The sequence below is a fragment of the Ambystoma mexicanum genome, chromosome 10 (genome assembly GCF_040938575.1).
Source record: "Ambystoma mexicanum isolate Mex_15411 chromosome 10, UKY_AmexF1_1, whole genome shotgun sequence".
Lineage (NCBI taxonomy): Eukaryota > Metazoa > Chordata > Amphibia > Caudata > Ambystomatidae > Ambystoma > Ambystoma mexicanum.
Genome location: NC_090932.1, coordinates 1,642,883,487 through 1,642,905,380, shown reverse-complemented (window position 1 = coordinate 1,642,905,380; position 21,894 = coordinate 1,642,883,487). Strand labels below are relative to the sequence as shown.

General features: G+C 41.4%; 1 protein-coding gene across 1 annotated transcript in view; it reads right to left on the bottom strand.

The window, feature by feature from the left end:
• Positions 1-5,441: 5,441 nt before the first annotated feature.
• Positions 5,442-21,894, bottom strand: part of C10H22orf39 (chromosome 10 C22orf39 homolog) — a 104,483-nt gene continuing 88,030 nt past the window's right edge. Inside the window, exon 3 of the mRNA XM_069620057.1 lies at positions 5,442-5,986. Within this exon, the coding sequence (XP_069476158.1) occupies positions 5,858-5,986 (129 nt within the window). The 3' untranslated portion in view covers positions 5,442-5,857. The remainder of the gene's footprint in view (positions 5,987-21,894) is intronic.

Here is a 21,894-nt window from a genome sequence, read left to right as displayed (position 1 = left end):
AAAAAGGTTTTTTTTCCTGTTTTCTATTTTGTTCAATTATAATTTGTTGCATAGGAAAATATTATTGAATACTGCAATGTCAAAACATATGCTTCAGATATACACATGGGGAGATCCTATACATAGGCGAAACCGCTAATCAGATGAAAGTTAAACAGATGAGAGGCGAAATTAACATCAAACCACAGGTACCACAATCCACTATTCTGAAATTGTGAAAAGAATGTGCACTGTTAAATCATATGTTTTAGTTATACACATGGGGAGATCCTATATGGGCGAAACCGCTAATCAGATGAAAGTTAAACAGATGAGAGAGGCGAAATTTACATCAAACCACAGGTACCACAATGCACTATTCTGAAATTGTGAAAAGAATGCTAATAAAATATAGTGAGAAAATAATGGTCAATGAAGAAAACTAAAGTTACCATAATGCACCATTCCCAACAGGAAACTGTCCTAGGTATACATAATATAAAGAGATTGCGGGGGGGGGGGAAGGAAAAAAATACTAATAAACATAGTGAAAAATTAGTTACTCCTTTAACTTTAATTTTTGTAAATTTGAACATAATAATAAGTAACAGATCAGCCGCGCAAGATAAATACGGAAATTTAAATTCAACTCAATGTTATACTAAACACAAATGCAACAGATATTTTAAACATCAAAAAGGAAAAAAGGACTTACGTACTAAAACTCAGCCCAAAGTATGGCCGCCGAATTTTGTAAATGAACAAAAGGAAAGAGGGACTAGCAATCTGTAACTCTTTATGAACAAGGATTTGCCAGAACCAAAACAGGACCCCCGATGCTTGAGGCATGAGCAAGAGAATTTTGCAGGTAAGCGCTTTTAAGGGGTGGAAAGACCACTGCCACAAGCATGCTCAATGTAGAATTCAGCACGCTTGATGCCGAGTGGCATAAACAAAATATATTTTGGTTGGGATTTTAAACTCACGCGAAAGGGTGTTTTGGTAAACACAAATGGGGAGCAAATCGGTTACCAGTCATTGTAACTGAAAAAGTAATTCCTAGTGACCGCTAGAGTAACAGAATGCATGAGACCAAGGATATGTAATGCGATTGGAGGATTGCAAATATGAATAGCACTTTTTACATAAATGCAATGAGAAAGATGTTACTAGTCATGCTTTCTTGAGTTTAAAATGTGTCTAAATATATGCCAGGGAATCATGCATAAAGAATCAATTCGATAGAAGGTTAAAAGGCTAATGTTAGCATAATAGAACAACCAAATTTGTTCTAGGTGGGATTTAACCCTGGAACTACCGTGATACACTTCAACTAAAAACTAATTCCCGGAAATAAGGAAAGGGAGATTCGTATTACATTCAATAAGGGTAAGAAAACAAATTTACATGCTTTTCTGACAGCCAAAAATTGTTAGGTCCATGCCATCCCATACTTACTTCTTTTTCAGATTGCACAAATTTAATTTTTAAAAAACTAACATAGTCACTGTAATGGATTTATTTTTAACCATTTGAGGTAACTAAGAGGTGCTGCACTTTTAGGTGTTCATGCAATTTGAGAATGCTAAAAGGATATACTACACAGCCTAAGTCACTATTCTAACTACTAAATGTGTTACAAAATATGCTAAAATGCTATTTCATATGTTATATTTTGTGTTTTGTTTTATTACATGTTACGCTTGCATTCAGCCCGGATTTGAAAAAGGCGCCAATGAAACGCCGAAACACGTGTCATCCATATGGGCAGAACATATATCAAATAAATTAAAAAAATATACTTGAAGAAACTCGACTACGCACTTTTATTCATTTACATCAGAAATTTGGCGCAAAGAGGTGCAGGCACAAACAAACTACTGCTCACTTTCAAAGAGGGTTTGTTAGTCTCTCTTTTGTACATATATGTAAGCCAAAACGATACTTACAACGGCTATGATCTCGTAGTGCACCAATTCTTAACACGTCTTAGTTCGCCAATGTGCACATCGTACACCAATTCTTAACGAATAGCCGATATCTCTTGCGGTTGTTATATCATTTGACACGGTCTGTGGGCCAAAAACGGATGAAAAAAGCTAAGTGCGTTTGTGTTCCTTTACATCGAACTGATCGTAATTAGAGCTGTTCCCTACATCTCATGGTGGCCTTTCTAGTCTACACCCCTACATGTACCCGAGCATTAAACATGATCTAATACATCTAGTAGAAGCTATATTCTACTCCGTACTTTCCCACCATTTGGTTCTCTCTGTTGTTTGCAGCCGGCCATCCACACTCACTTGCTTACCTTGCTTCTTCTTTTTAGGTCCCAACTACATGCCATCTCACTTTTCGACTTCATCCGGCATTGTTTACATAAGCGCAGCGCGGATTTATTTGTACTTCCGTGTTGGTCGCGATAGAAAGAGGACTGCTGTTAGTGTTCCAGTCGTCACCGTAATGGATGGACTACACTTTCATTTTAGTTGCGGTAAAGAACGGACTGCCTTTACTAATTAATTCGTGAACATTGGGAATTTAACCTTTCTTCCTGCTTCTTGCATTAGTTGTGCATTAACATATCTCGATGTTCTGGATCTAGATCATATTTGTGCATATAGAGTGAAAAGAGATCCCAGCACATTCCACATCTATTTAATGTGTTATCAAAGCTCCCCATTCCACCGAAACATTCAGGCCATTTTTCACCGTATCTAAACGATATATCCATCGCTGTTCCAATTTGTGGAGCATAGTTGACATGCCCCGCCTCTTTTCGGTAGTCTGATAGTCTGTAACACGAACCATCTCAGGTCGGTGTCTTTATGTTGTTTCAGACTAAAGTGGTCCACCAAGGGTTTTTCCGCCACTTTGTTCCGAACACAGCTGCGGTGTTCCCCTATTCGCTGTCTCACCTCTCTGGTTGTTTTTTCCCACATACAACAAACTGCAGGGGCATCTGATAATATAAATAGCATTCTCAGTGCGACAGTTTGTGTGTGTTTTTATTTTCCATTTTATCGCCCCATGATTGAACTCGTGCCTGGTCTCGGTCAGCGCACAGGACACGCAGTTGCCGCATTTATGATGGCCTGTAATTGTGGGTAGACCCCATTGGTTCAATATAGTTTGTTCCGAATTCGAATCTCTGCAAGTGTGCACTAGACGTTGTCTAAGATTTAGGTTCTTTTTAAAGGCAAACATGGGTTTCTTCGAGAGACTTCCTGCTTATTTAATAAGATCCCAATTTCAGTTTACAATCTTTTTGATTTCATTGCTTACCGGATTAAAAGTAGTCACACACACTAATCTGTCTTGTTTCTTTTTTTCTTTTGGTACCAAGCATTCTTCTCTGTTTCTGTTCAGAGCCCTTTTCAGATTGTTCTTTACCAACTTGCGTGGATAGCCTCTTTCTAATAGCCTTCCTTTTAGATCCTCTGCATGTTTTTTGTATTCATCCTTATCGGTACAATTTCGATGTATCCTTAAAAACTGACCATAAGGTAGATTCTGGCATAGCCCCAGTGGAGTAGTGTGTTTTTATCAGTTGTTTTCCGAAAGAGGGTAGTGACCAACTGCTGATGTGACTTCTTAATGAGTAGAGCCGGTTCCATAGGTCCAATTGTTTTGTTGACTATTCTATAACGCCTGAAGGACCTAAGACTGTAATCAGGCACCCCTTTGTTTTATAATAGTAACCTACAAGGGCCTGAGGGATATTGGAATAATTGGAAAAGGGAAATGGGGGATACCATGTCCCACCCAAAGTTGCCTCATCTCTACTCCCCAAGTCTCCTCCACCTAGGTGCTCCTGCCTTGCATATCCACCCCCAGGGTGAGGATCCGAAAGCAACAGCCTATCTATGGCCACCTGGGGGGAGGATATATTGGAGAAAAAAGCAAGGACGCACTCAGATTCCTCACATTATACAATTCCACCCCGTTTCACCAATCTGCACCAAATTTTACATAGTTACCTGTTAGGACCCTCCAGACATTACTAGCTACATGACACTTGGACACCCCACCCTTTTCTCTGGATTTCAGCACCTTCACAAATGAGATGGTTGCCTGAAATCGTCAAAACATCAATGTGGTCATAGAAGGACTGGTCCTGAAACAAGGAACAAAACGCATGGTCCCTATGGGACCTTGAAAACAAACCATGTTTCAAGGCCCTAGGATGCACGGTTTCCGAACTATTAGCACCGCAATGAACTGCACCACGCCAGGGTAAGGCAGAATGTGGGGAGAGAAGGTCCCAGTTTGAAGCAGGCACCAACTCTCACCTCCCCTCAACGTCGGCTTCATGGTATGTCAGCCAGCCAGCCACAAACACCCATTCTCAGTGCAATTCACTTGGTGCAAAGCACATCAAGCGATAAGTGAATCAGATCGCGACCTACAGGATCAGTGTTATCATGTCGCTCTAAAGAACCCATTCAGAGAACAGGTACCTCAGCCAGTGCTAAATAAAAGTGAAAACATTATTTGGTATCCAGTGATAATATTGCAGGAAATAATAAAGAATTAATTTAACAAGATGAAAAAATATTGCAAGAAATAACAGAGTGGTTAAAAAATAACTAAAAGCAGAAAAAGTATCAACATAAAGAAAAGAAAATATAATGGTAGGGGTGGGGTTTAGGGATCAAATTGGGATAACGGGAGTGAGACAAGGAGAGTTTAGGAGTAGGTAAAGTAAAGGGGATGTCGCCTCCCACCCCTGAAAATGGGTATTTTTACAATGTGCACTGTAAAATACATTTCAATACTTTTTTCATGCAATATTTATTACACATCACTGTTATTTCCACAATAAAATCACAGTGAACCGCATTATTTGTGTTTCTAGCAGTACGACGAGGCAAGACAAAAGTATGTGGCTGTCATGATGAGAGTGTGGCATTTTAGTATGATATAATGGTATGATGAAAAGAAAATGTGCGCTATAAATGTCTGGTGAAGCCCATGTTGACGAAGCAATGACATACATCCTTGCATTTGATTAACACTGGGGTCTTACTTTTGTGCTTGAACTGAAACGCTCATCGTTTTAGTGGCAAAATCATTAAACTTGCAGTTAAGGCTTCAGGTTTTATGGCACTTATTTGCTCCCCATTTCTGTCTGTATTTATCCACAGATATTGCAACTAGTAGATTTCCATATGTATTCAAATAGAAATAATAATTTGTATTTAAAAAAACGTATAGGCTAGCATGCACACACGCAGACAGACATATGGTACACAGATCCGTTCTTGCACATCAAATGCCTTTAAATAAGTGGCTAGTGCAGTTATCTTGGCAACAATTTGAACAGCTTACAATAAGAGATCTGTTTTTACACTCCATGCTGCCAAAGACATTGATCCGTATAGCATGTTTGACGGTTCAGGGATCATAACGGGAATCATTTTTTTGCCATTGGTTCTACATTTTTAAAAATAAAGACAGACTCAAAAGAAAATCCGTCTGTATTTATGTGTGAACAAAAATCCAAAACGCAAATCTGCAACCTTACCTAAAAATAATTACTTTCATAAAACGTATTATTCAGTTTAGTACGGATTACCATTACTCCACTGCATTCAGTTTTAACTACTCACTTTATTTACAGTCTTAATCATTCCAAATGAGTTGGTCACCAAAAACGATTACCATTGTATGAAGTGTAGCTCACATCACACTGCATGAATGCATTACACAAATCAAGATCCAAAATAAATTCTAAGTTCACAAAACTTTGCAGAAACTGTTCCCTAATCACGCGTTTGTTCGGAGTAGCATCCATCCCTTTTGTTTGAAGTTACAGCTTTCCAGTTGGGTCAGCACCAAGTTACAAGTGGGTCCCCTGGTACATTCTCAGTCTCCTTTATTGCTTGGGGTTACCAGTGTGTAATGGAAGATGCCAGTCCTTCGGGGGAGTCTCTCGTAATGTCCACACTGGCTTGTACCTCTGTTTCTCACTCAGGCGGTTCCGTTCACTTGTGCATAGTGCTTCCTAAAAGATAAGCAGAGTAATGCAATGTTATCATGGAGGGAGTTTGACTGGCCATCATGAAGCTGTCCAGCACATCGATGGATCTGGGTTTCATAATTCTCTGCGGCCAATTTGAGCAAAGTGAGGCTTAAGTTAACTCAGTGTAAAACCTTAACTCAAGATTAAACGCCTTCACATAGCCACTGAATATATGTACATGTATATGTATATGGGCCATTTCACAGCAGCACTCCTCCAATGTCTCTCCAAGTAAAACACCACACCTTCAAGCTTTTTCCATAGTAAAACGTCCTTAATTTGTAAGATGTGTGGACAGCCGAGAGTACACCGGTGTAAAAACGCACAATAACGTGTTTCACCACAAACTGGGCTTCGTCGGATTGCTATTGACACCATATTTTGCAATTCTTTATATCTCATTTCCTGTTGCTTTTCCCTCATTACAACAACTAACTGCAGAACTTGGTATCGGATAAGATATCTAATGTAGATTATGTACATTATATACATTTGCCTAAAATGCAGATTTTATGCATTTACGTAATAAAGTGCATAGTACTTTAAAGTACGGCATTGATTAGTGTTCTGGTGACATGGTGCTTGGTACATTAGAATTTGTCATCAAATAACCCAATGCTTGATATTCCCAGTGCCATGTGCAAATATGCTACCAGAGGGGCTGATTCAGTACATCACTTAATAAAGTGGCTTGTGCATTAGAACAATGCATTGTTTTGTGTCCTACTTTTGAACCGTCGAGTGACTGGATACTCAAGTTACTAGCCTATTGGGATTCATCAATGCTTAGTGCATTGAACTTTCTTATTAAATAACCCAATGGTCTGTTTTCAGTATCCTGTGCAAAATATGCTATGTTTCCCTGAGAAATCTAATCAGTACATCGCTGAATATGGTGCCTTGTGCTTTAGTACACTACATCATTTTGTGTCCTATTCTTAAACCTTCAAATGGCTAAATACTAAATGTCTCAGGTACCATGTGCAAATATGCTATGTCAAAGATTCAGTGCATCATATGTTAAAGTGCCCAGTGCATTTAAAACATAACATTATTCTATGCACAGCAATTTGTCAATTAGTCGTATCACCAATAATATATGAAGTGCTGTCCGGCCTGATTAACTTTCCGATTTCATATGATTCCTATTAGTCAACCAAGCAATTATACCGACATTTATACAATTTAGGCTATTATAGACATCAATATTGTTTCGTTCTGCTGAACCTCTACCACTGCATTGATTTTTTTATGCTAAAATTAACTGCAAGGCATCAATAAAAACATATTAATTGAATGTGCTAAAACCTAGATATTTGAAGGCGCAAATGTGAGCTAATATGCAAATAGTGACAATTATATTTTAAGATCATATATAGAAATCACCCATAAAAGACACAAATATAAAAAAACATACATCTAAAACCTTATTCAGTGAGTCTCCTATACTTTTCTCATTGTTAGCTGCTCAATCGGATTAGTTTCGGCCCATATCAGTTCCAACATCTTGATTGTTTCATTCGAGGCATAATAATAATCATGTTTTTCTCCTATGAATGTGTAAAATTCCTCGCCTTTATTGTGTCCACCTGGGGATTTGGTGTTATAGTCAATTGTGTAACGACTTTCCAATTGTTGCAGCTAGCGCTCCCTGTCTCCACCTCTTAGATGTGGTTGTGGTGTTACATGATCTATGCCGAAGAATCTGAGGCACCGAATGTCTCCTCCCTGTACATCTGCAAAATGTTTTGCATGTGGATAAGTTGGGTCGAAGTTTGTTATTGCTCTCAAATGCTGTCAAATTCTAACCTTGACTTCCAAATTTGTACTTCGAATGTACCACAGCTGATTACATATGTAACGAATTTTGTGTAATTTTAACATCTCGCCTTGTTCGTGGGTGAATGTATTGTTTCACGTTTTGTCCAAATCTGCAAGCTTTGCATCTTGTGCATTTCTTGAATCCTACTGGTTTGTCCGGAAGCCAGTTTGTTTTTGATTTTGTTTGAAACATCAAAACTTTAGATTGTAAAGATTTTGCTTTTCTGAAGGTCAAACTTGAATTTATATTTATCACTGATTGAATATCGTGATCTTTCCTGAAAATATGCCAATGTTTGGCCAATGTTCTTTTGAGCCCATTGTCAAAAGTTGTAATTAATCTGATCATTTCTTTTTTGTTTTTGTGATCTTCTTTTGTTTCTGCATTTGTTATTTTAGACAAAATGTCTTCTCTTGTTTGTTTGCTGCATTCATTATAAGCTTTGTTGATAACTGATCTCTTATATCCTCGAGTTTGGAATTTGATTGCTGTCATCTTTGCATTCTGGTTGAAGATGGATGCTTCACTACAATTCCTTTTCATGCAGAGAAATTCTCCATAAGGGATACTGTTTTTTTAAATTCGTGGGATTTACACTTTTTGCATGTAGATCTGTGTTGGCACTAGTTGGTTTTTTGTATACTTCAGTTGTTATTCCATCGTTTGTGATTTTACTTTGATGTCTAAGAAAATTACTTCCATCTTGCTGTGATTTTCTGTGAATTTCAGACTCCTGCTTCTCATATTTATGATTTGAAAAAAATCGTTCCACTTGGTTTCTGAGCCTTCCCACAAGATGAACAAATCGTCAATATATCGACGCCATAAGATTACTCGATTGGTATATCTTTCGATAGTTTCTACTGCACAAAGTTTTTCTTCCCATGCCCCCATGTATAAGTTTGCAAAAGTGGGGGCTACTGCTGTGACCATAGCTGTACCACATGTTTGTGTGTAGCATTGACCATCAAACAAAGGTTTTATGTGTCAAACAGAATGCCAGCATTTCTAATAGCATTACGGAATGTTCTCTGTAGCTTAGTGATCTTGTGGCTGGAAATCTTTTTATTGCTTTCATTCCTTCTTCGTGTTTAAAACATGTGTACAACGAGACCGCATCTAATGTAACGAGAAGATAATTTGATTTCCAAGGAATTTGGTCTATTTGCATCAAAAAATCTGTAGTGTCTTGTGTGTATGATGGTAGAGTTTCTACAAATGGAAACAAAAATCTGTCCAAAAATTTTGAAGTATTTTCTAAAAGAGAGCCAATGAATGCAACGATCGGCCTACCTGGTGGCCTAGTTGCCGATTTGTGTAATTTAGGGATGAAGTAAATAATGGGTGTTATTGGAAAATCCTTTGTTAGATATTTCTTGTCGTTCCAGGAGATCAGATCTGCTTCAAACCAATTGGTTAATTTTCCATCATACTCAATTTTGTAATCTTTATATTGATCCTTTGAAAGCTTTTGGTAGTTCTCATTATTATTCAACTGGCGCAAGGCTTCTTTTGTGTAGTCTTCAGAATTTAAGACTACTACATTTCCTCCTTTATCCGCAGTTCTAATTACTATTGAATTGTCCACTTGTATGTGTTTTATCGCTTGTTGCTCTTCTTTGGACACATTGTAATTCATCCTGCTTGGATGTGAGGCAAGCTGTTTCATTTCTTCTATAATGAGATCTTCAAATAGATCGATATTCGGTGTATTATGAGTTTGTGGACTAGATTTTGATTTTTTCTTAAGATCACTGTGTGCTCTCATGTCAGTAGATAGATTTGCTGATACTTGTGCAGTACATTGGTCTTTTTCTGGATTATTGTCAATGGGTTCCTCATCTTCTCCCGTATACCATGCTTCTAATGTGTTCAACATTGTGTTCCACATTGGTATATCTCTAAATCAGTGCATCGGCACTTGCTATTACAAGTGCACAGATCCACACTATCCACACTATACCGGCAATTACATCTGCTGCTACTGTACACATTGGCTCGAGTGAAGCGCAGGTCCCTGAGGAGGACCCCAAGGATGCAGTTCATCCCCTTGGCCCCACTCCAGCCATTTTTGAACCTATATCCACCTCCTCAGAGCCTCTACAACCTCTGAATACTTTGAGTGAAGGACGGAAGACCGAAGAAACGAAAGAAGGTGCAAGGCAAGGCCCGCAGACTCGCCACTTGCACGGCATCCCCTTCCGTTTGATTACTAAGAAATTCGACCTCCCTACGACCAATAAGAGATCAAGCACAAAAAAGCCTAACAAAATGGGCACTATGACAAACCCCTCTGCAAGTATGCGCCTGGAAAATTCCTTGAAAACTTTGTTCCAAAGACAAGCAAAAAAAAAAAAAAATGGCCAAGCTAAATTTCGGATGCAGACTTGTTGGAAGTTCTTCTTGAACCCTTGCTTACTTCCTCAACAGTCTATCCTATTAGTGTCCCCAGCAGCTTGGCCCAAGTCTCTCCACAACAGCCAAAAGAGCAAGGAAAAGAAGCTTCCAACTTCTTGCCAGTGGTTCTACCACCTATTGCTGAGACACAGGCAGGCAGGCTCGGGCTAGCTTCTCCATCGCCAAATTTGACATTACAAAAAGAGCCCTCTCTTGAGGATTCATAGTCTCTTCTGACTGATCAACCCAGCCGATACCCATCGGGGAGCCTGATACCTCGACCTCAAATCGAGCTTATAGGCCTGCCAGCAATCACGACAGGGCCATTGCACAAAAATAATTTTGGTCCTCAGGGCATCACAACTTTATTGCCCCAAAGTTTTGACCAGAGGAAAATGGACAACGTTCCCACTGGCCTGGTGGACCATGCTTCTAATCTCTCTGAAGGGCCAGATCAAAGGAAGGAGCATGATCAGGAAGCTCATGAGGGCTCATTCCCTTTGACGGCTGCCCCCCAGCACAAAACTCCACAAATTCCTCGGCTGTGGCTGCCGACATCACCACCAAGACTCTCGGCTAATAGAAGACTAAGTGACACATCCTACAACAATCCAAGAGACACCCCATCCAAGAAAACGGACATTATGTCCATCATGTCTGCTTTGACTATTGCATTGCCACCTCTTTGCAAGCTATATGAGACGAGCAACGACTCTTTAAAAGATCATACATCAATTTTGCGATGATGAACTCAAAGCTCATCTACCTGGAAGGCTACATTAATGCCCTGGTGAGATGGAGAAATGAAACAAGGAACTATGCCCCACACGTGCCGACCTGACTTCTCGGATATCACCCCTGACTCTAGAAACCAACAACCAAGTGACAAAGGTGGCCTCAAGCTCTCAAACAGAATCACACGATACACTTCGGCCAGAGGCCATTCACTCGGATTGTGGAACAAGACCAAAATCTGTCTCTTATCGCTCTGCAGGCCATACCAGTTCATCGCTAACCAGACTTAAGTCCAGGGATAATGATGTGATGTGCTTGGACGATATGCCCTTGCACAAAGAAAACAAAGGAGTAAGGCCTCCCCAGGGAAAAAAAGCTACACCAACGGCTCTGGTGGTGACCACCGACATTAGCTCGAACACGGGAAGCAAAAACCAAACCTCCTCTCCACAAGTGTGCCTTAAAACGGCCCCTATGTTTAAGCCAACACTACTGATACAGAAACCCGAACCACAATCTGAGGGTATCTTACAACAAAAAAAAAAAACACTTGGGGTCAAAAGACACAGACCCAAAAGACTCCTTAAGGCACCAGAAATTACCAGAATCCATTCCCCATTCTCCAAAATCGATAAATGGCTTTCTTAATCACAAGGAGTTGATGGACTTAAGTCAACATCTGGATGACAGTGCTGACAGTCAGTCTGAAGGGATGACTCTCCATTCACCTAGTGAGACGCACCTCCTTCAAACTGTCACTAGAGACTTTTCAAGCTTCTCCTCATTGAGCGATCGCTTTAAAGATTTACGGAATAACAAAGGGTCTCGTCCCACCAAGCTTAACGAACACCACACACAAAATTACCTTCTACTAGATTCACCAGTTCAACGGCCACCGACCAAATACACTTCGAGAGTCCATACTCAAAGACCAACAGAACTCTTGGACAAGGCTGGCAACAATATTCAGTCTCAGCACAGACATCGTTATCAGGACAATAACCCACATGCAAGATCTTCCTATAACTTCCAGCATCAGAAGACTCTGAACCAAGACCAACATAAGCAGAGGCCGAGTCCTTCCTTTAAAATTTGGCAACGCACAGGCAACCAAAAATATTTAGTACTAAACAGACGCACTGTGATGAGCGTGATCCACAGTATTTCGGCTTTAAGAGAAATTAGATCAGAAGACTTCAAAACGGTGGATCCTTCCCACGAGGGTCAAAAGGCCTCTTGTTTTCTCTACACAACATTGGATAGAGTGGTCACTGACAAAGGCAACAGACGTATTCCATAAACAAGGATTCGAACTAACACGGCTCAAATCAAATAGAAATTAGTGCACTGTCTTAAAGGATTGGGACACAGAGTCCATACAAATAGCCTCACAAAAGCTTGATTCCAGACCAAGAGAAGAGTCATATTCAGGCTCCTCGCCAGTCCACAGGTCTGACACCGCTCAGTCATCGCCTCACAGGAAAGATCCAACACCTTGCCCTACAAACCTCGCAAAACCTAACAGAGCACTAGGGGAGGAACGAACACAAGGCGACTTCCGGCAGAATAGACCTTAAGTCTCAAACATGGTCATGGCTACCGAAAGCCATTTCAACTCATCTACACAAATAGCCACCATTACATGCTACCACGTTCAAAGATCCCCAGCTACTTTCTTTGGCTAGCTGGAACACAAGAGGGTTCCTCCATTTAACATCCCCCGGCGACATCAATTTAGGGGGATATGACATTTTGTGCCTACAAGAGCTGTGGCTAAAAACTAAACCAACCTCTTCAGGATTGATTATCGCAGTCGGGATGGGAATTGATTAGAAATAGTTAAGATCATCTTGAAGTCTCCATTCGTCCTGGCTGTACTCATCTCCTGGATTCATAAAGAGGTTGGCAGAGAGTTTTTCACGCACACATATCTGCTGGTTATGTCCATTTATTGGAACCCTAAGGCAATTCAAGGGGCCCTACTGTTCGAACTAGTAACAATTAAATTGGACTCTGTATACTTAGAGCGAGGAGCTTGTGAGGTCATTATTTGTGGAGATCTTAACATCAAATGCCCCATGGTTCTCTCTGAAACTGCAGAGTCCTTACAGTACAAACCCTGTCAACGAGGAATGGACTGGCTCAAATTAATGGCTTCAAGACAAACTTTTCAACACAGCAACTGCGCTACCCGATTCTATTAATTTACCAACATGGAAGCGTGGTCTGGCCTACTCAACTATTGACTACATCTTTGCCTCGGAATTTCTCCTTACTCGGCTGATTGAATTCAGTGTCCAACAGTCAACCCAAAGTGACCACAATCTTCTAGCTATTAAATGGACATCAATAAAACCACCAACTTCCCATTATTTGGGAGCAATCAAACCAGAAGGTAAAGGAAACCGGGTAAGGGTCACCTGGGCAAACATTCGAGATATCACAGTATCTTATGGAAGTAGTGTGATAGACTATAGACCACTTTTGCAACCCTATAGATCGACAATGAAAGGCGCACATGATCCTAATTCGGAGCCTCTGTGTAATATACACAATTTCGACGCCCTGCTGGTGGCGAAGCGCAATACGCTCTATAGAGCTAAAAGAATTGCCGCACGACACAACACGGCTGCCAATAGAATCTACGCAATTGAGGCAACAAGATCTTACAAAAACTGGCTACGATCACATCACCTAGCACTTTATCAAAAAGATTCCGAGGCCATACTGGAGCAAATCAAGAACAGCAATTCTAGAGAGTTCTGGAAATTGATCAACCCACGGGCCAAAGCCGCAGACTCAATGATGTCAAACAGTATTCCGGAGGCAACATGGATTAATTTTTACTCAACACTATTTAGCTTTCTTCAGCTCCCTTACCACCGGCATCTGAACCTTGGGTCGACCTCCACGACAAATCAGACATATTACGCACAATAACCAAGCTAATTCAAGGGCTCCGGGGCCTGATGGCCTCTCTAACGCAAACTTAAAATCTGCGCCAGAAGATTGGGCAAACCTACTGAGCTCGATCTTTCAAAAATGTTCAATTTACAGCAGAATCCCGCCCACTTGGACCTCGGCGATGATTATTCCTATATTTAAAAAAGGAAGAAAAGACGACCTGAGGAATTTCCGCCCGGTGGCTCTACTTGACGTCATAGGTTTACGGATCCTTACTTCTGGAACATTTCAACTCATGGGTAAAAAACTCACCCTGTAACGACCCTTTTCGATCTGGGTTTAAAAAGGGAGTAGGAACCAGTATCAATATCTTCATACTGAGCATACTAAAATCTAAAGTCCTGCAAGCAAATCAGAAACTATACCTGGCATTCATAGACCTTACCCAGGCTTTTGAATTAGTTAATAGAAGAAAACTCTGGGAAAAATTAAGCAACTGGGAATGTCCACCGGAGATTTTGAATCCGGTGCAAGCCCTACACGCCTCTACCACCGTCCAGGTCCGACTGAATTCAAGTGGCCTACTTTCGGTAGTAATACCAACTACCCGGGAGGTTAAACAGGGCTGCCCTCTTGCCCCGACCCTATTTCTGTCATACTTTGGGGACTACAAAGAAACTAACAGCTTGACACGATCTTTCCCCCCAGAAATGGGTAATATGAAAATTCCAAGACTCTTGTATGCAGATGATCTTATACAACTTGATCAGACCCCAATTGGCCTACAACGCCAGCTGGCCTCACTAACTGAATATACGGAAGCCAATGACCTAGAAGTGAACAAGCAAAAAACAAAGATTATGGTCTTTGAAAAAAAAAAGGTTTTTAAAAAAAAAATGCAACAACTCATGTTTTTTGGCGGGGAAAAAAGTCAAACAGGTGTCAATTTTTTGTTTTTATAATTCTTTTTTATTGCGTTTTTAAAAACAGTTAATTCAACAATAACAAGCAAAGGGAATAAACACATATGTCAATTCATCAGTAGAAATTCAATCCAATCCCCTTCTCCTAAATCCCTCCCCGCTCAACAACACATAGCAACACAGTATCAATTCATCAATTCAATTTCAGCTAGAACACGAATAATATTCATTTGTCAAAGGTGTCAGAATTTAAATATCTCGGGGTGCTGATCGATTCTACATCTAAAGACTCAGCAATGCAACTACACCTTTTCGCAAAAATGAAAAACCTTATCTCACAGGCTAAAGTTTTGGACAGAAAATATGGCTGTTTCTCTCTGATGCCCCTAATTAAATTCTATCGGGGTAAAGTCGTCCCAACAAACACCTACGGAACAGACGCCATGCCATCTCTCCCCATCTCCCTGTGGCCCAGACTGGAGAGTCTTTTTTGGCGTTCAGTCCTGACCCTACCTACTTCCACACTGTTAGTCCTGATTAGACGGGAACTTTCACTCTCGTCTTTGGAGTCAATAGTAATGAGAGCTTCGATTATGCTTTACCGGAAGATCAAGGACCCTTCCTCCCCGACAATTTTCTCTATGGTACAAGTAGAGATGAATTAAGGTAAAAGCAAACTGTTGACCAACTGGGAGACAATTTGCAAACTACAGCTGGAAACCTGTGGCAGCTCCACGGAAGAACTACTACGCAATCCGACAAAAACCACAACATGCTTAGATGAAATGGACTGTATAAATACGTTGGAGAAGGCATCTGCGCACAAATTGACCAGACATCTGCCCCCATCACACAGAAAAATAAACGAAGTTCAACCTTTTCTTATAAGGCATCCGAGCGGAAAAACCTGATCTACTCTTCTTCGCGCTAGGCTGAATTTACTGCCTACAAATGAGATCCTGCATATAAGAGGCCTTTCTGCGACTAACATCTGCCGCTTCTGTAAAGGCACTCAAACTATTGAAACACTACGGCACCTTCTCCTATTATGTCCAAGAACATCTCCATATAGAACTCCTTATTTGCTTCACCACTTAGAGAAAACATACTTGACTGACAAAGCTCACTGGTGGGACCGCTTAATAGGGGGTCTCAGACCTTTGTGGACGATAGCAGCCACCAGAATCCTGGATTTAATCTTTGAAAACAAAGCACGAGAGACTATGCAGAACTGGTAAAGTTGGCCCAAGCTTGTACGGAGGGGCGGTTTTGTTTGTTCTGCTCTGCTTTTGCTCGGTTGTTTTTTTTTCGCTTAAGAGTAGCGTGCTGAAACTACTGATTTCTTTTTCCTTTTGCCTACTTTCTACACTTCATTTAGTAACACTTTAGAAAGTTTGGGGATGTTACGTCTATCTTGTAAAAATCACTTAGCTGATTATAAACTCGTAAAAAAAAAAAAAATCTCTAATTGTTAATTCTGATGGTATTGCCTTATCTTCTGTTCTGGATTTGGTTTTGTCAGTATTGGCAAAATATTTCACCAATCTTAATTTTCGAATAAAGCAACTTAAGTCAATTCGAAATTGTGTATAGTTGTAACTCGACATTAGACTAAATGATAGTCCCTTCTCAAGTACTCTTTCTTCCGTATTAGTTAGTTCATTCTTTGACAGGTTAACAACTTGAAGTTTTTCATCTGTTGGCGTTATTTCTTGTTTTTCCCAGAGCACATCTGACGGCCTGTTGCTTGACTTCTTTTTTTGGTTTTTCCTTTGTCCTCTTCTCCCTCGCCTGCTCTTCCTATTGTTTGGGTGGTGGGATTTTGTTTGTTCCTGTGTTGGCCTCTTCCTTGTGTTGTTTTTCCCACTTGATGTAACAACTTAATTTCTTCTAAAATATTTAACCTTGGAGGTAGTTCATCATTGTTGCTAGATATGGATGAGTCTGTAGAGGAGCCTGCACTGTTCTCCGTTTCCGAATCACCTTCTGAGTTGTCTGATGTTTGTGCCTGCTTCTGTGTTTGAAATCCTTTTCTTACTGTGTCGTATTTCTTGGCAGAAGTATATATCCGTCCTGTAGCACAGTCTTCTTTATCCCTTATAAATTTCCTTTGTTTCCTCTCTTTGATCGCTTCCTCATACTTGGAAATATTTTTGTCCATATATACACTTTTAAATCTTTAGCAGTGCTTGCCTCTTCTCCAGTGTAGACTACTGTTTCCATTTCTTCTATGTCCTTTAACGCCTTTGCTCTGTCACTTTTGGCATATTTTACTAATGTGTTGAGCATTTTAAAGGAACATTCATTGGTTGCTTCTCTCCATTCTTGCAACATTTCTGGATCTGGGTCTTCGTATGTAGGAATGGTCAAAATTGAAGGTTGGGTTTATAATCTTTCTAAAAACTTTAGTCTACATTCATCAAACGGCAACAAAGTTATAAGCCATCTAATAATGTTGAGACCCCCTCTAATTTAGCCTTCTCTTGACAAAATCCCACCAAACTTTACAAAAACATGTATATCTAGATCTAAAATCTTCTTCCAAACCGTTGTCTAGATTCGTCAAATGGTACCACATTTATAAGCCTTTACAATATTTTGGGACCCCCTCTCTTGACAGAATCCCACCAAATCTTGCAAAAACATTTATATCTAGATTCAAAATCGTTTAGCTAACTTTTGTGCAGATTCGTCAAATGGCACCACATTTATAAGCCTTTACAATATTTTGGGATCCCCACGCTAATTTTGTTCCCTCTTGACAAAACAGCTCCACACTTTCCAAAATCATTCAGAATCAGCTCTAGAATAAAACTCCAACATTTCATGCAGTTTCATTGCATGGCGGCAAAGTTATAAGCCATCCAAACTTTTCACCAACACTGTAATGCAGAAATGGGCATAGATGTCCCTGAACATCTGAAGTGTCCGTGAACATCACAGGACTGTCCCCGAACAGCCAGACTGTTTATGGACTTTGGTGGTGACCAACACCCATTTTCTGGCTTCTTACGGCCAGATCCCATCCCATCCTCATCACCCCTCACCTCCCCAGAGATTGTTTGATAAGTTTGACAAGTGCAATGTTGTGTTATTTAATATGTTTTACTGTCATGTCCGCAGACACCGGCAGCTGTCCAAGAATCCAACATTGCGGGCATTTCCAAAAATATGACACTTCACGCTTTGCATCCAATCAGAAGGTGCGTCCGATGTCTGCGGACATCACGTCGCCTTCTAGGCCAATCAAAGGCCTGTCTGCGGACCGAACAGGGAAGTAGGTCTGCAGACCAAACCCAGATATCGCACATTTTTTTAACCTACTTTTAGCCAGTTTTAAAGAAAACTACTGGACAGAAGTATGCCAAATTTACAAAAGCACGCTTTTCGGACCAAGCCGCTGCTCCTGCCGCAAATTTGGTGAAAATCCATCCAGCGGTTTGGGCTGTAGGCATGAGCACATTTTGTTTCCATTGCGCATTGCGTCTATGGAAAAAAAAAGAAATTGGGACCCCTCTTTGACGAAACCTCACCAAACTTGCCAACAAAATTCAGAGCAGGCCATATACTTTTTTCGCAACGTTTGGGAAGGATTCTACCAGGGGGAATATATATAATACATTATTCACCGTAATCGTATTTCTGATGCTTGTATCTGCTTAGATGCACATGCTTTGCATGGGCCGACATCTACAGTTGTTTTCAATATTCAAAAAGGGACGTTGACAGGGCATGCCAGTAATACTATCCCTAGTTTGACGTCCACTGTACCCATGGTCATTCACGCGTTGAGGTCTCTCAGATTGTTATTTTTGTGACATGAGGTAGCATGAAGTGTAGCGTGAGTACAGTTGTATCCAAGCACATACGTATTAGACAAGCTCAGAAGCATCCATGTGCCTCCTCTCCGAGGGGTGGAAGGGTGGGTGGCATGTGAATCTAAGCAGATAAAAGCATCAGACATACGATTACGGCGAGTAATGTATCCCTTCTGAGGCTTGTGGAATCTGCTTACATCACATGCTGTGCATAGATTAGCGAGCAGTGTTAGGAGAAAGTGGTGGGTTATGAGAAGGTTCATGGGCGAACCGCTTGTCCCACCTGTGTATCTGTCTTGGAATAAGTGTTGATGCAGTAATGCTGAGTGAAGGTGTGTACTGAACTGCATGTAGCTGCTTTGCAAATGCTGTCTAGAGGGACATTTGCAATGAAAGCCAGGGTGGCTCCTGTGCTCCTTGTGGAGCGAGCCTTTGGCGTAAAAGGCAGTGTCTTGTCTGATAAAGAACAGCACAGTTGAATACATCTGACTATCCATCTGGAGATGGCATTTTTGGAAATGCGGTCTCCTTCTCTGCCTGTTGCTATAGAGACAAACAGTTGGTCTGTTTTCCTTAGTGGTCTGGTTTTCTCTACATAGTAGACTGCCCTCCTAACATCTAGTGTGTGGAGTTTAACCTCAGCAGAGCTGGTGGGGTTCAGAAAGAAAGCCGGTAGCTCGATAGACTGGTTTACGTGAAACTTAGAGATGAATTTAGGCGAGAACCTAGGGTGAATATGCAAAACCAGCTTGTCCTTATGTATGGTAAAGAAAGGATCCTGCACTGACAATGCTTGTATTTCACTATCTCTTCTTATGGAAGTGATAGCCACTACAAAGGCAGTTTTGTAAGTCAGGTGTTTAAGACTAGACTTATGCATAGGCTCGAAAGGGGGGCCCATGAGCTTAGCGAGTACAACATTGAGATCCCAACCTGGTGGCGGTTTAGAAATTGGAGGGTGAAGTATTTTTACTCCCTCCACGAATGCCTTAATAACGGGCACCTTCCACCATGAGACCTTCTTGTGGGAAGTGGTGTAAGCTGACAGGTCTGCCAAGTGGACCTTTAAAGAGTTGAATACTAACCCTGAGTTTAGCAAGTGGAGCATATAAGTTAGAATGTGGGATGAGGTACATTCTATGGGGTTAATTTGTTTAGACTGGCACCAACTTACAAATCTCCTCCACTTGTCAAGATAACAGTGCCTAGTGTTAGGCTTTCTTGCTTCCTTCAGGATATCCATACACCTCTGTAGCAGGTTAAGATGTCCGAACTCTATGGCTTCAGGAGCCATGCTGCCAAATTCATCGAGTGAGGTTGAGGGTACACTGTTATTCCCCTGTGCTTAGTGAGCAGTTCGGTCCAGCACGTGAGCCTGATGGGATTGCACATCGCCAGTTTGCGCAGATGTGGATACCAAGGTTGTCTTGCCCACATAGTAGCAACTAGGATGAGCATTACTTGTTCCTTGTAGATTTTGTTCACCACCTTCCTCATGAGAGGTGCTGGGGGAAAAGCGTAAGCAAATTTCCCTGACCAGTTCATCCATAGGGCGTTGCCCTTGGATCCTGGCTTGGGGGAGGACGCGAAGTCTGGGCATTGACTGTTTTCTTTGTAGCGAACAAGTCTATTGTGGGGTAACCCCAAAGAGAGAAGAGGTGCTCTACGACCTCTGCGTGTAGTTGCCATTCGTGTTCCTCTGGTAGGGGATCTCTGCTTAGTGAGTCTGCCAGAGAGTTGAGTTCCCCTGGAACGTGCTGTGATGATAGTAACATTTTCAGTTTGAGTGCCCATTTTCAAATCTTCTGCGCAAGGTTGGACAGATTTGGAGAACGTGTCCCCCCCCTGTTTGTTGATGTAAAACATTGCCGTAGTGCTGTCGGTTAGGACTTGCACTGATTGGTTCGCCAGGTGGAACTCAAACGCCTGAAGGGCCTTGAACACTGCTAGCAGTTCTAGCAGATTGATGTGGTTCTGTGCTGTTGCATGAGACCATATACCCTGAGCTGTGTGATGGAGGTAATGAGCCCCCCCACCCTGCAAGTGAGGCGTCTGTTGTGACAATAGCTTGGAATTCTGGATTGTGGAAGGGTTTCCCATTCAGCAGATTTTCTATTGTCCACCAGCAAAGGTTCTCTACTAGAGTAGGTGAAACGACCGCTAGATCGTCCCACTGACCACTTGCTTGAGACCACTGTTTCGCCAACCACTGCTGCATGGGAGGCATGCGCAGGCGTGCGGGAGGTACCAGGTAAATGCAAGATGCCATCATATCTAGCAAACGCATTTCTTTGCGTACGCTTATCTGGTGGCCGGCTTGATAATGCGGTATTTCCAGCAACATGTTTTGGACTCCTTCCTCTGATGGAAAGACAAACCCCTCTTGAGAGTTTATCACAGCTCCTAGGAACGGTTTGGTTGTGCTTGGCACTAGGCTTGACTTTTTCTCGCTGATGGAGAAGCCCAATTCAAAGAGAAGGTTGATGTTTCTTTGAATGTTTTGTCTGCAAATTAGGGGAGACTACACTGTAATCAGCCAGTCATCCAGGTAAAGGTACACTGGGATTGCTTCCTTGCACAAATGTGCTGCCACTACCGCCAGTACCTTTGTGAATACCCTTGGAGCAGATGCTATTCCGAAGGGCAGCACCTTGAATTGGTAGTGCTGGTTCGCTATCTTGAAACACAAGAATCTTCTGTGCGCTGGGAACATTGAAATATGAAAATAGGCATCTTTCATATCCAGTGTTGCCATGCAGTCCCCCTTTTTTACCCGGGGGATTACCTCTTGTAGCGTAGTCATGCAGAACTTTTGTGGCTCGACATACTTGTTTGCAGGGGGCAAATCTAATACTGGGCGTATTGTGAGATCAGTATTTGGCACAAGTAGGTTGAATAAATACCCTTGTTTACCTCGTTGGCCGTGACAACTTCTATGGCGTCCTTTTGGAGAAGCGTGGCGATATCCTCAAGGAGGATGCGCTGGTCTTCTTTGGAGTGGGTTTTCTGGCGTGGGGGATGGTTCTGGGGTTGTTTGAGGAGCTCTATACAATATACGCCCGCTACGGTGGACAGCACCCATCTGTCTGAGGTGATTCCCTCCCATGCGTAGTTGAAGCTGGAATGTATTAATTCAAATGTTGATTCATGTAACATTTTTAGTTTTAATCAGCCACAGGCAGGTGGTTGTGTGTCAATGAGTTGCACAAGCCTGACTTAGGTCGCTTCATCGGATCATTAGGCAAGCAAGTTTGACACTTACGTTGAATTTACACAGTCTGCAGCCAACAT